This window comes from Psittacula echo, assembly GCF_963264785.1.
Source record: "Psittacula echo genome assembly, chromosome: 5".
In the NCBI taxonomy this organism is placed as follows: Eukaryota; Metazoa; Chordata; class Aves; order Psittaciformes; family Psittacidae; genus Psittacula; species Psittacula echo.
In genome coordinates this window covers 7,549,362-7,564,831 of record NC_137739.1, presented here as the reverse complement: position 1 = coordinate 7,564,831, position 15,470 = coordinate 7,549,362, and the positions used below count along the sequence as shown (strand labels likewise).

The window sequence follows — 15,470 nt, the reverse complement described above, 5'->3', positions numbered from 1 at the left end:
CTCAGCGAGCGTGTTAAGTAATCCACCATCACCCGGTGACCCGAGGTCTACGGGCGGCTGCTCTCTCCCCAACACAGGGGCAGCAGGAGGGGCACAGCACCCTCGCAGCCAAAGCAGGGAGCCCGCATCCCTGCCAGGCCATGCGATCAGTGGGTGCGGGTTGGCGCCTGCCGGGGTGCGTGTCTCAGTGCGGCGGGCGCCCGGAGCGCGGCCCCTTTAAGGCCGAGGGTTTCCTGCGCCTCTCGCAGAGTCACCCCGCGCCGCTGGGGAGCGGCGTCACGTGGGGCGCAGTCTTGTGACCGGCCGCGAGCGCAGCGGCGCGGGGCGCTCGGGGAGGGGCCGCCCGCGCGCCAGGGGCCGCTCCTACACCTCCCCCCCCCCCCCCGCCGGTGCCTCGCGCCCGGCCCCGAATGCGCGGGGCGCTGCTGGCGGGGCGCTCGCGCCGCCGCTGAGCTCCGGCGTCCCCGGGCGGGGCGGAGGGGCGGCGCCCGCCAAGTTGGGCGCTGAGGCAAGGGCGCCGCTTCCTCTTCGCCCTCCCGGCGCTTCGCACGGCTCCGCGGGCAGGCAGCGCCGCGCCCCCAGCATGGACAACAAGCCCCTGCTGCAAGAGCGGCCCCCCGCCTACAGCCCCGCCGCGCAGGGCGGGGGCTACGACTACGGCCAGAGCAACTACGGCGCCATCCCCGCCCCGCAGCCCGGCTTCCAGCCGCCCCCGCCGTACCCCTACCCGGGCGCCGCGGCCGCCGCAGGTGGGTCTGAGGCGGCGGGGGAAGGGCCGGCCGCCAGCTCGGCGGGGTGCGGGACCCCGGCGTGCGGGAGAGAGCTTGCGCCGCGCTGCCCCCTTCTCTGGGACGGGGGGCGGCTGTGGAGAGGCCCCCCCCAGCCCAACGACGGGATGGGGTTGGCGGTGGGGTGCCCGGGGGCTGTGGGGTAGGGCCGTGGCCTGCGCCGCTGAGGGACTGCCCGGGAGAACTCTTGAGCCTCCTGCGTGGGTCTTCCCTGTCAGCAGCGAGGTGGTTGGAGCCTCTCGGCTTTCACGCTTAAAACCATCGCAGGGAGAAGGTGCGGAGGGGATCCAGGTGTTTAAAAGCGCCATCTCCCGCTCCCCTCTTTCCTTAGGTGCTTCTGAGGTGAAATGTGTTTGTGTGCTGCCCTCCCGAAATTGCGACCGATTTTGCATGTGTCCCTCCGATGAGGGGGGTTCTGCCTCAAAACAGTAGCAGAGGTACAGCTGCGCTAGCAGTGAAACAGACCCCAAAGCTGCACTTTTCTTTGCACACACTTCACCATACTCTGGTTAATGTTTGTTTTTTCCTGGTACACTTCAGTAGTCTTGGAGAGGCTTAAGTAGGTGAGTAGGTACAGTACTTCTCTTAACTGAATTAATGCTGACCTCATCAGAGAAAGAAGTAGCCTCTTGCGAAAGTTAAGGGAATGCTTCAGAAGTTACAAAAACTACACAGCAGACATAGCAGATCTTGCAGTTAGCAAGCGTTGGCTTGAATCTTGAGGCTGTAGGTTAACTTCCAGTTAATAACTTGGAATTTACTTTCCTACAATACAAATATTACTGATTATTTTCAGGTTAATTTTAAGTCGTGAGGATGCTAGACTTTACTGATGCATGACTTGGCTCAAGAAAATCTGAGAAGTGTTCTCTGGGAGAGAAGCTCAAAACGACTCATGAGTGGGCAGAGTGTACCTCGACTGCAGGATTACACTGCACACATCTAACTGTCCGTTTAAAAAGCTTTTTCTTTTTCTTTTTTTCCCTTTTAAATTTTAATGTCAATGCAGTTAAAGGCTTGTGTTTTCTAACTACAGCTGTTAAAATGACAACATGGGGTTTCTCAAAGTTGTTTTCTTTTTTTCTCTACGGTATGCAACTTGCTTCTTTTCCACTTGAATCATATCACTCTTACCTCTCTGTGCAGTTATAAACTTAATATGTTGAGGTTCAGCTGGAAACCAGAGGAAAATTTATCCTGTTTAAGTTAGTTTGCCCTCTGGAATGGGACATACCCGATATATAGCATCCAGAAGTGAAAGCTGTGGTCATTCTCTGTTTAATCTGTTTTTCAGCATTGAAACAAATTCACGAAGTTAATTATTAGCTCAGTGTCCTTTTTCAGTGGTTAAATTATGTTAGATACTTGGGTTTATGAAGTGGCTTTGCTATTAGATGTGCTGAGTAGTGTCTTCCAACTCTGATTTTGATAGAGCTTCTTCAGGTCCTCAGTTGGGACTACATTTCTCTTTATTTTTCCACATTCTGTTTGCGTACTTTTTGATCATGATCATTGTTCTTTGTGCCTTACATGTGGTGATTGAGTTATTTTCCTTATTTTAGGGTATGCTGTTCCTCCACCGACATCACAGCCAAACTATTCAAGCACATACACCATTATCCAACAGCCTGTTGCTACCACTTCTGTCGTAGTAGTTGGTGGCTGTCCTGCTTGCAGGTAAACTGTCTCTCTAGCTGGGTAATCAACTCAAGTCTTGGGTTTTCTTTTCTAAATACAGGTGTTCATGCAATTCTTTGCTTTTCAATAGTTTCTCTTCGTTTGTGTATATCAGAATTTAATTGATTGACAAAGCACTGAGATTTAGCAATGGAGTGCTTTGATTTCTGTAGCATGGGCTCGTCCTAATGGGCTCGTGACAATGACTATAATTGGTACAACAGACTTTATATATAAATATGAATCTGCTGTTTATGATGGAGGAAGATCTGTAGGTGGTATTTTTAATGAAAAAGTGCTTTAGTAACAGATGTAAAGGGTCAGTTCTTGGGGGAGAGGATAACAGGAAGTCCTTTTTGATGTGTTATGTCAAGTGATAGCGGGTAGCATGACTTTGTGAAACTTTTTGTAATTGTTGACCATAGTCACTTCTGGTGGTCTGGTTGTCCCTTGGAAGGGCTTCTGCTGCTGTGGCGTGTGTCCCCAGTACCAGCGTTCAGATTGTGCAAAACCAGGTTGAAAACATCAGTATCTTAAGGCTTTAAAAGATCTCTTGCTTTAGAAGTCCTTTTACTGCAGAAGAACAGGGAGATTACTGGGTTCTATTCAAAGTGTTAATCTGATGAAGTAGTGAAAACCAGAAAATGTGGTCAGCTATTAGTGGGAGTTGCAACAAAAGAACAATTTACCCCTCAGAGATCAACAGCTGTAAAAAATGGGAAGGAGGCATTCTGTTTCCACACAGGTGCTGTAAGCCAGCTGTAGTCCCTTTCGCTTCTCAGTTTTGCTCATCCCAGGATATTAACTAAAGGTTGAGGGCAGCCAGATTGCTGCTGCTGCAGTTCAGACACTGGTGTGCTTGGCCAGCTCTGGCTGAAGTGCAGAATCATTCCCCTTCTGTAAGAATGTATGGGAGTTACCCTTGTGGCATCTTGCCAGGTGGCACATCATATTCTGCAGGTCTGAATCCCTATCTGTTTCAAACTGTGTAGGAAACAGACTTGCTAGAATAGCTGAAATGGTGAATGTGATAGGTTTTTGTAGTGGCAGAGGCTGCCCCATCTGCCTTTTGGTTTTATTAGAAATGGTATTTGAGAGTCACTACATCCCTTGAAAGGTGGATTCAAACAAGAAATATCTTGTGGAGCTCTGTAAAAACAGGTGTCTGCTAAAATACTACTACTTAAGGCTGAAAAACCTGTACCAGTTAGCACTATTGGTCTAGAAGATGTGTGTTCTAAACAGTGAGGGAGAGTAATCACGGAGCTGGTCAGAGGATGTGGTAGATCCTGCCACGTGAGTGGCATTAAAATGCTTATGCTTTAGCTCAACCAGAAGACAGAAAATATTTTATGTGTTATGTGGTAAAAGGCAGGCAGTGTATTTATACTTCTGGCCCCAAACTCAATAAATCAGTAAATCTGAAAACATTATACTATGCAAGTGGTGTTTGCAGTAACTTATGCTTGGTAGACTCTTGCTGCTATTCGTGGGCTTTCTTTTTTTCCTGGGAATTATCCTGGGATGCTCCGGGAGACACCTTTGAAACAATCATTTGCAAGTATCCTTGAGCAAATTTGGGAAAATGAGCAATCTTTTGTAAGTTGTTTTTAAGTGGCCTCACTTGAATAGTTTTCTAAAGGTCATCAGGCTTGCTCTGGTGGAGGTATTAATTGTAGACTCTCTTAAAGCAAAATGCTCTCCACAGAAACCTTGTTTACTCTTGGATCCTCAGGTTTTGGGTTAGGCTGTGAAAAAAAGTTGTGAGGAGCACTATGACATGTTGATTACTGTGAAGCATAATACTGCACTGCTGGGACTGTAGGACTCTTCTCAGCACTTCCGAAATATTCTTGGTAGGGGATCCCAAGGATGAGTAACTACCTAGTAATGGTGGGTCAGTCTTCTCTGCAGTATCACTATGTTTTTTCTTAATTGTTTTAAAAGGAAGAGTCAAGTGTCAAGGTAGAAGGGAAAAATCTCAGCTTGCTTGCCTTCTGACAAGTAACAAGTCTGCTACTTCCAGAGAAGTGACAGGGATGTTGTGTGGGAAGCATGATACTAGAAATACTCATGGGAACCTGAAGGGTCAGGGTTCATATTCTGGAAGGTTACACTGGCTGCTTCTTTTAAAGAAAGAGCTCATAATCCTCTTTGACTTCTCAAGGCCTTAAACATAGTTTTGGTTTTACTTCCTTGGCCTGGAAACCTGTTTTATAAAGAATGCAATGTACAGCTACACTCTGAATACGAGACTGAGCAGAAAAGTTTTTGAAAGAGCATTGATAAAAAGCTATTAATGGTACATAAAAAGTTTGTTATTAAACTGCCGAGTCAGTCATCATGTTACTTTTCTGATTTGATGCTGTGCATGGTTGTTAGAGAAGTCCATCTGCTTTAGATCATGAGCAAAAAGCTTTGTGGGTGTGGAATAATGTAACTGATAGAGTAGGCTAAAGCCTATCACAAAGTTTTCTACCATCAGAAACACAAACCAGTCTTTTGCACTCTGGCATGTATGAATGTTGCTAATAGAAATCAAAGCCATTTCCAACTTAAAATATATGGTGTTGAGGATAAATATGCAGTATTGGTCTGTTATTTGGGTAGGAGTCTATTTTATTGCAGTCATGAATGATCTTGGCAGTATTAAGGTAGCTACAGTTCATCTTTGGGCTTGTTTTATGTTATGAAGTATGAAAAGTATAAAGTATCTCCAGAAGTAGCCTCTCTACAGTAGGCGGAATGCCCATGGTCACTATGTAATTGCATTTTATTTCCTTCTGTCTCTGAAACATTGCTGCATCTGAGGGATGACTGTCCTGTCTTGCAAGCTGTACCTCTTGCTCAGAATTTTTCATTAGTCATTTCATCCTCATTCATCATTGGTCAGTGTTGCTTTCTAATTACAGACTTCAGTATTAATGTATGTTTCATCCTTCCTTGCATTATTAAAATGTCTTGGGTGATTGTAGTGCTGTTGTCCTGCTGTGAGTTGTTCTGCCAGCCCTGATGTACAGATAATTACTTGTCAGCTTTATTGCTTGTAGTTGACATCTAAGAATTGGCCCAGTCCTGCTCTTAAACTATTTTATGTTCCCAAATACATAGTAAGTCATTACAGCCATGGACTTTAGTGATCCAGCTGTGTAATTACCTTTTTAGCTGGGAGAACGCAGCCTGGCTGCTTCTCTTGTGGTCACTTTCGTTTTCTATTTCTCCATCTTGCGTTGTTTGGTAGAACAGACTGCGCAGGAATGTTTGCTTTCCTATTGCTTAACAGAAGAAAGGTCCCTTTAAAGATTGTGAAAACATTCTCTTGACCTTATGTTTGCAAAAGCTCTTGTTTTCAAAACCTGGGAAGGAGCCTGTGATGGGACCTGTTGGGTTTTTATTTTCCTGTTTAACAAGAATTTAATTGCCTGGAAGAGAGGGTGAGGGAAAGGACACAAGGCTGCTGCATTGTAGCACTTTTTCTTCCGATGGTTACAAAACAGCTGCTTCAGAAGTATTGCAGTGGGCCCCAAATTGTAACATTGATGCTGCTTCTAGGACTGGAAGATGAGCAAGTTTGATTAAAACTGCACTTATTCACATCTCTCTTACTGCCTTCTTCCTGCCAGAAGTTGATCTTTTGGGGGTGACTATTTTTGTGTGGCTTTGGTTGGTTTGGGTTTTTTTTTTACTTGACAAAGTAGCACGTTCTCAGGTTTTGGTTGAAGTTTTCTCCAACTAAGTGCCTGTCTCCTGACAAAAGAGACTGGGAAAATTGCACTTTGGTAATCAAACGCTTCAAAATGTCAGTCTTCTGGTTTTACTTCAATTATTTCATTCACAAAATCTCTTACGTTGTTTGAGAGAAGGCTGCTCAGGATATAGGTTTTCTCCAGTTACAACAACTATATCTAAACTTTATGTAAATATTCTTTAATATAATTTCATAATATGTACTGGTTAAATACGCAAAGAATTAAAAAAAACGCAAGCAAAACCCAAACACAAAACCTGTCTATTCAGAGATACAGATATATCTATTCAAAACCTATCTATGTCTGATATTCTGAGGAAAAAACGTGAATTTTCAGTTTCTAGCAGTGGGCTGACATGTCAGAGATCCTTTTGAATCTTGTGACTGGAGCCAGCTTTGCAGTAGTGATATAAAGAGGAACAGGTATAATAATGCAGCAGCTCTTGGCACTGGATTTTGTCACACAGATGCTCAGCCCTCACTGGGAACACTGTAGCTCCCTTACACTCCAGTGTGCAGCTCTCTGTGAGCGTGTGCTGCTCAGGGAGACTGGGATGTTCATCCTGCTGTGCTGTAATCTGGTGGCTGGAGCAGTTAGGGCATGAAATTCAGCAGTGACTTGTGCATGTGATTCCAAAGAAGAAAGCCTTGATACAGCAGACTTGAGCAGATGCCATGAGTCTGCCATTTGGAATTACTGACTAGGATAGCTGTTAACTTTTTTCTTCCTCCCTGCCTAGCAGCTGGGGCACGCAGCTGCTTAGCAGGAAATGTTACCTAAGCTCAGAAAAGAGGAGGGGGTAAGCCTGGTAATAGGTCCTGAGTGAGAACAGTCTGTCACTGGGTCTGTGTTGGTGGCGTTTTCTTTTTATTACTGTCACCATTTGTCTTGGTGTCTGTATTCTGATAATTAGAATTTCTATGCAGGAATGAATTGTTCTGGGTGAGAGGAGGAAACTGGCTTTGTTTTTGGTAGCCAGAGGTGATACTGATTTGGGTGTTATGCAGATGAGTCTGGAAAAACCACACCGGGTCTCAGTTTAGTTTGTCATGAATAGATGTCCACCATGCACAGAGTATTTGAACTGGCATGCTTCACCTCAGCTGTGAGGCCAGGCTGCTGATGTGAAGCCACAAAGCTTGTCTCTTCATTACTGTGTTCTCAGAACTGGAAGTAAAGGAGTGGAAGGCTGGTGATTTGTGGGCATTTCCAGAAAGACAACAGCTAGATACAAGCTGTTTCTCTTGCCAGAATTTCTCTGGCTCTGCAGCCTGCCCTCTGGATAGGAAATGGGCCTGAAGTATAAGGAAGTTCAGATAAATCTGCAGATACTGTGCTGTCTCTTACTTGAAGGTGACTTTTAAGGAGAATTGCGTTTACATGTATGTGTAGCTTGTGTTGAGAAGGGCATGCCAGAGGCTTATATAGATTTGTGGTCCTTTCTGTGAATATGGATCAACAGCTGTCCAATGCCGTCAAACTGAGGCTAGAGGAGCTGGCACCTCTCTCTTCATGGAGATTAAAACTGTCAACATCCCATGCTTACTCAGTAGTTACGTATATAATTGTCAGGTTTTTTTCTTCTGCTGCTTGCAGGTGAAATACGAATGTGCTTAACCTAGCTGCTGGTGATGCATTAGCTAGGACAGATATAAAGAAAAGCTATCTATGTTTTCATGTTCAAAATTAAAGAACAAGCATGCAGCTTCCAAACTCCAGGCTTGTTGCTGCTCTGATGTTTCCATTGAAATCTAAAGTTAGAGACTTGCTGACCTCAGTGGCAGGAGAAATGAGATGCTGATTAGAAACTTCCTCTTGCTTGATCAGTGAGTGAGTATCTGTGTAGAAGATGGCAGTCACCTTTAGCTCAGTTTCTTTCTAGGCTTTGCAGAGCTTATTGTACAATCAGGTTGTCTCTAGTTACCTGGGATGACCCTTCGACTTCATTTGCAAAGAATGAAAACTGCTGATAAGCACCCATTTAAATACTGTGATGGAGTGTGAGGTCTCAAATGCACATGCTGAATTGTGCTGATGCTGTGTTCACAGGTCCCACTATCAGACCTCTGATTCTGAGCATTTGACTTAAGACATTAATGTCTTAAGACTTATTTTTAAGGGGGTTGTCTGAAAAGTAATATGGTTTTAAATGCTTGTCAGTGGGAATAATTGACCTTACTTTATGGAGTTGGCAGCTGCAGTTACAGCTTACATCCAAGATGTTGTTTGCAGTATAAATAACCCTTTCCATTTTATTTTTAGATTGGGAGTGGTGCAGTTATAATCAGCTTTTATGTGGTTTATGTTGTAGAACAAAATTTGTTTGGTTACATTAGTGAATCTACAGTTTGAATATGGAGCCTCTAATTACTCTGCAGCTCAGGTAAGATACACAAGTGAACACTGACTGACATAAGCATAGTCTCCCTTCCAAAAAATATTCCTTTCTCCTTCTAAATTTAGTAACTGGCTAAGCAGTGATTGGATAAGTGTTCATCTAAAATTAGGTGGTGACACAAATCAGCACAAGCCAAAAAGTGTTTGTGTAGCTAATGCTGTAGTAGTAATCCCCCTGCTCTAGACGTGACAGGAACTGGCTCTGAAATAACAGGTATGTTATGGTGGTCATGCAGCTGCAATTCTGATGAGTTTTCCAAATGAGTGTCACTTGGAGCTCCCTTGGTCTGCTGCTTGGCTGCAACTGCCACTGGTCTTCCTCCATCGCTGTGTCCCAGCAGTGTTCCTGGGGCTGCTTTGTCCCTTGTGGGGCCTTTTCCCTGTGTCTGGGGTTCAGTATGAATGGTCATTTATTCCCTCCCTGTTTTTTTAATTGGCATTTTTCATTACCGCAAAACTTCCTGGATAACCCTGGTTAGGGAGAAGGGAGTTTAAAATAAATCTATTTAAAGTGTCGGGGACATCTGAGACTTGGGTCTTACAAGCTGCTTAAGAGGGTTGATTGTAATGGGCTAGACAGCGGTCATCTACACTTGGGTTTGCAGCTACTTGGAGCTGACCAGAAGTACCCTGATTTATCCCTATCTAATGTTTAATGAATGTGTTTATTCTTTAAAGTCAGATCAAAAATAGGCTGGTTATACTGTTAACTAAACACACTGGCTTACTTTCACAAAGGTGGTTTTCAGGGTAGGAGCTGAATACGGAATTATTAAGGACAAGGAGAAGATTTAAAAACACTAAAAAAGCAAGTAATGTTATTTTTGGTGTCACTGAAATGCCTGGAAAAGGAGCTTTTCCTTTCTTGGGTGGATCTGTAGTACTCAAACCTGCCTAAATCTTTAATTACTCAGAAACATCTAGGTTCTGTCTGAGCCTCTCTGTACATACAACGTGTTACTGGGTTAGCCTGTAGAGGGGGGAAAAGGAGAGGCCTCCCTTCCTGAGTGTCCCCTGTTGATTTTTGTTTGCTCCCAGGTTGCTCAGCATTCTATTTCCGCAAGTACAAATTGCCACATTTGGTTTCTGCAGCCAGGCTTGCCAGTTCTGGTTGAAAGCTGGTGTCTTTTCTGTCACTGTACCTGTAACCAGTCTGGCTATCCTATATTGAATTGCTTTGCATTTCAGTCCTATTAGCAGTTTCTTCCCCGGAGATGGCACCTCTAGTAGCACATCTTTTCCCTGGTGAACGGAGTAGACAGTATGACAGCCTTGTTTACTGACTCCATTCTTTAATTGCAGTCTAATTTTGAGGGTCACTTACAATGTAATTTTGCAGTTTTAGTGTCTGCATATGCCCTAGGCAAAGAGGTTGTGCTGCAAAGAAAAGATGCTAAAGCTTTCCAGTTAGCCTTAAGCAGTACTACTTAACCCCTCCTCATACACCATCATACACTCAGGTGGGACAGCTAGTTGGAAATCTCTAGAAGCAAGGATTAATATGAGGGTCTTCAGTTCTGCTTTAAAAGTCAGCCTAATAAAAGGATCTCTGTTTGCATTAGTGTGCTCTGAACTCAACCTAGGGAGCAGATTTTGATCTTTTTCCTGGCACAGGCTAATGGTATAACAACTGATTTGGGCTTAAAAGTTGGGTAATGAGGGGAAGTTAATGGGCACTAATTTTCTCTACTATTTTTCTTTCCTTTTGACTCTTTCTCTTCTTGAGGGCTGAAGCTGTATACAGTGGTCTGGATGAAGCATTAATAATCCATAATATATAGGAAGTTTACTTCATTATATGATCCTGTATATTTGTCTTTTTTCTAGTAGTGACAATAACTACTCTTGGGCTTATAATTTTTCAATAACTCCTTCCATACTTCTTTCCCTGGCAGCACTATCCTGTTGGACTGTTTTCCTCATTGGTATTCTCTGTGGTGGGAGGGAAAGGGAGGCAGGCACCACACTGATGGGAGTTCTGGGCTAAAATTCTTCGTAACAGAACACTAGACACAGACAAAAAGGAAATATTAACCAAGCTGAGCAAATCTTGTGCCTGTAGTTTCTCTGAGTGCTGCTTTCAGGGCGAGTGCTGCTTTCAGGGCGAGTGCTGCTTTCAGGGCAAGTGCTGTGAGTCAGTGACTAATGCGCCAGGATAAGGGTGAGTTTCTGCTTTGCAGCAGGAATGGCCTGGCTCCTTCTTGGCTGCTGGCATATAGCGTGATTTGTCAGCACTTTTGTTGCAGAGGTAGGGATGCGTTGCATGCTAGGTGGGGGTACATGATTCCTTTCTCTCTGACCCTCACAAACCCACTGGACATGCTTGTCATCAAGTCAGCAGAAGTGTAAGGGCAAGTTGATGGCACACAGTTCATTGTTCCCAAAAGAAACTCTTGTGGTATCAGCCACACCTACAGGAGAGACTTGTAGTAGAAATACCAGAAATGAAGATAGGATTGTGTGTTAGGTTCATATATTCGTTAATTCAGCAACTCATTGTGGCAAGAATCAGTCAAATACAAAGCCCTGGCAGGTAAGCTGGACTGGCTGCCTGGTATTGCAGTTTGTCTGGTGTTGCTTGGCAGTCTGTCTGTTTAGATCTCATTGGTGGAGGCTCTCATGTCCTTTTGGAGATACAAAGAAATCTGTTTATAAACAAGAAACTTCCACTGTTACCTTATGCTTAACTCCTTAAGCATTGCTTTTGCTTCAGTTAGTGAGTAAAAGTGATACCAAAGCTATTGTACAAAGTGCTCAGTAAATGTTAGGGGGTTTTAGTACTTCTCATATTATCACTAATATCTGTGAATGACAGGCCAGAACCATTGTCCTTTACAACATGTGCTGAATATGGCAATTCCATCCTAAAGAAGGGTGGTTTTATGAATTTGGGAAATACCATGGACACTAAAGTTTTATATTAGGCCAATGTTGATACCTGGATTTGTGATTTGGTGATAGAGGTATAAGCAGGAGAGTATCAAGAACACTTTGAAAAGCCTCTGGCTTCTCATAGTGATTGAGGGGAATAGTTCTTAAGTTTAATCAAGTTGTAATGTTTTAGCCAACTGTGGTAAGGAAGTGGTCTCTGAGTCTGCATCTTCCTTCCTTTACTCTGTTTTTGTGTACAATAGGTTGTTTGTGACTGCTCTGTAGGAAACAACTCCTCATTGGCCTTGGCACCTTGCTTGTAGAGTGTATTTCAAGGTCCCTTAGCTCTGTTTCTGTTGACTTTCACTGTACCAGGGAATATAAGGGGATGCATCTTGTTCGAGTGTTCAGCTGAACTCCAAATTCTATTTAGTATAGCTGCTTAAACTTCTGAGGTCTGAATACTCAGGCTTTACTGTTTGTCTTCATTTTGGGGGATGTTGAGATACAGCACTTAAGAAAGAAGTCAGGTACTGGAATTTGGATAATTATCTGCTGTTACAGAGCTGTGCTGAAAAGGTGCTGAAAAGGAATTTCTCTGTGGGGTGGTCACTCAATGAGGACTCAGCTGGAGCTGGCTGATATCAGTAGCAGGTTCTCCTACAGTTCTAAAGATACATCAGGTTTTGGAAGCAGAAACCAGGAACACCTACTGAGGGTTATTTTAATAGTGATGTGTGTTTGGACTTTGGACTTTCCTAGCTACCAGAAATAAACCTGTTAAACAGCTCATGACAGTAGTGCTGCTCTCAGCTGTTGTGGTGACTTAGGAAGTCCGAATGTGAGTAGTTAGCATAGTCCTCTACACACTTATTTAATTGGCACCTTCCACAACAAAGTGCTGACATTCAAAGTTGTCTTCTGCTGTAGATTTGTAGTTAAGGTTTTTAAGTCATTCTTATCCTGCTAACTTGGTCAGAGCCCTAAATGCCCAGTGCACCCAGACCTTGGCATGTTAGTTACATTGACTTGTGCTCTCTGGAGGAAGATACACCAGCACATCTGAGAGAATGTGCTGGCAACTGCGGGAACCAGACATTGCCAGGTTGTGTACTAATTTGAAGTAACAGACTGAAACAAACCTGTCTGCATCTCCCTGTCTGCAGTGGTTTTAACTTGCTTAGTGAAAACCTGATCTGGGTGTTCCACCAGTGTTACACAACACTGCCCATTCAAGCCTTTCTCTTGGGAAGAAGCTGAGGAAAAAAAAGTACCAAATCATCAGATCAGAGCATGCAGAAAACAGGGTAATTTTTTTTGAAGGAGCTCAGCACACATACACTGTGGGAGACTCGAGGTTAAGTGAACTGAGAGGGTTCATCCCAGGATAATTGTGGAAAATAGGCAGGGAAAGCATATGACACCAGTGTGACTGCTGCCTGTGGGGAAATAACTAAAAAAGCTGAGAAACCGAGCTGTTCTGGTGTGCAGTAACCAGTGCAACAACACTGGTACAGTTAGATCTTGAGCACTGTCATTCCAGAAGTCAATGCATTATTCTAAAAGCAGGCTGCTTTTTGTGGTTGAGAGTAAACTCCAGTGACACGAAGGGTTAGTTCTGGAAGACTGTTTCCTCATTTTGGGGATGAGGACTGTACCCCAGGAAGGGCAAGCAAGCAATACAGTTTGATACTGTCCCAAGTGTGTGATCTCTTATTCCTGTGTAGTCACTGGGCCAGGTTGGCTGAGCCAGGCTGCATGGCTGCAGAAGAGCCCAGCAGTGGCTGCAGAGTCACAGCTTTCTTCTTAAGCTTTCTGAGGTGGGAGTGTGACTTGTTCCTGCTGTTCAGCAAGTGCTGTGTCTGGATGTGTTCTTCACTGTAGCTGCATTAACCAGTATTTGGTGTTGATACAAGTGGTCTGAGGTGTAGTGACTATTCTGATCAAAGTACCAGTTCTGGTTGCAGTGGTAGTGAAATGGTTGTTGTCTGGAACTAAACAGCTTGTTATCTACAGTTTGATCACTTGCAACTTTCCTGTTTTTCTTATTGTGGTCTAATTCAAAACCTGCTGCTGCAAGCTGTGAAAATAAAGGCCTTTTAAAGGAGAACCTCCCCCCTAACCTATTTGTACCTTATCTTGCATTATAAAATTACATGGTTTTTAGTGACTACCAAATCACAAGGTGGTAACTTTGGGGTAAACTTGGTGGGTGTCCTTGACTGAGTCTGTTTTCCCTTTTTGCAGGGTTGGCGTGTTGGAGGACACTTTCACCTGTCTTGGTGTTCTGTGTGCCATTGTATTCTTTCCAATTGGGATTCTGTTCTGTCTTGCACTGAGGCAGAGAAGATGCCCAAATTGTGGGGCAGCTTTTGGTTAATAGGATGAACGTGGACGTGCTTATGGAAGCTACAACTGTTAGCATACTCTTTCTAATGTAAATGTCATGTACAATCATTTTATTTGCTTCAGACCTGTTTTGTAAAGTGTGAAGAAATTTAGTCTCTTGCATGTAATTTAAACTTAATCTTTTATGAGCATGTGCATTGCAAAACATGAAAACCCAACTTGTTTTCCATGTTTAGTGGCACCTGTTGAAAACTAAATAAAACTGCTTTTCCTTTTGCAATCCTCAAGTTGTGGCTGGGTTATTAAGTATGTGACTAATGTGGTAACATGTAGTCAGAAAGTGGACTTAGTAATCTTAGCTACAAAGAAGGATTAATTGTTGCCAGAATCTTAAAAAAAACCCAAAACCCCAACCAAACTCATGGTTTAGGGCTGTACTTGTTCAGGCAAATCAGATGTTTTTGAGTAAACTGTTGCAAGTGCTCGTGTGTGTTACCGCTATGCTAATGTACCCTCTTTATAGCAGTTAACAGTTGGAGCCCTGTTTTCATTAGTGAAGGTCTTGCATCACACAGAGGCAGTATCGTACCTGCTGAAGCTGGTGGTAGTTCACAGACAGCAGTAGAGAGGCTGCAGCACTGCCAGGTAAGAGCTGCCCTCAGTAAAGGTTTTTGCATCCCAGATAATTTAATTCTGATTCTGAACTACTGAAGGTTCTAGGTTGACTTGCCTCTAATACACGTTAGAAATTGGGGTCTGGTATAAAGTAACACTTCTGAAAGGTTGGTGTGTCAAAAGGGGATAATGGATATTTTTGCAAGGTTCCCACACAGCAAATGGAGTGTCCTCAGCCTTGAAACTTGAAAAGCTGTGTGAGAGGAGGAGGTGGAATGAATGGATTTGACCTCTTCAGCCATCACATGCTCATATACTATTTTTTGACATTAAGTAACTGAAAGGTATTTCACATGACTTGAATTTACAGTTTATAGTAGAAGCAGACACCACCACATGAATTAGCCATAGGATGCTGTAGGAAGCGTGTAGTAATTGAGAGTAAGGATTGATGACTGGCAGCAGTCCCAATACAGAATTCAGGGTGGGAGATACCTGACCTGTACAGTAGTAAAGCGTTTAATACTGATGCAGAGTGAGGAGTCCGGTTTAAAATTCCAGGCTAATTTCTGAGGTGATTATTAATGTAGGAAGAGTCTTTCAGACAAGCTACCTCCATTGGATGTAGGAAATCTGAGCCCTAGGTAACAAACTGTACAACTCTGCTTGCGATGGAAGTTAAAAGCTCTATTTCACTCACCTCAGACCCTGCACTATGCCAGCAGTTGTGCTGGGCTGCTTCAGCGATTTTCAGACTTCATCTATTTTTCCTTTGTGAAAGGCTCAGTAATGGAGTAATTTCAAAGGCATCTTTTTATATTAGCATTTGAGAGAAAAAACATGGCACTGCTTTATTATGACTTTTTATAAGACTAAAGTTTGACAACATATTTTAAAGAAAAAATTACCATGGAAGAATGTGTTGACAGTACAACATCAGACTTAAAATGAGTTGATGTTAACACCTGAAAAATTTGTATCTGGACATTAAGCAAAGCATTACAAACTGTCTATTCTTTCAGGA

The 15,470-nt window shown here is 43.6% G+C and overlaps 1 protein-coding gene across 1 annotated transcript; it reads left to right on the top strand.

The window, feature by feature from the left end:
- The first annotated feature begins 314 nt into the window (after window positions 1-314).
- BRI3 (brain protein I3) lies at window positions 315-14,111 on the top strand. The gene is made up of 3 exons (XM_080618903.1): window positions 315-749; window positions 2,351-2,465; window positions 13,730-14,111. The coding sequence occupies exons 1-3, from the start codon at window positions 584-586 to the stop codon at window positions 13,860-13,862; spliced, it is 414 nt and encodes a 137-aa protein (XP_080475029.1). The 5' UTR covers window positions 315-583; the 3' UTR covers window positions 13,863-14,111.
- The last annotated feature ends 1,359 nt before the right edge of the window (window positions 14,112-15,470 follow it).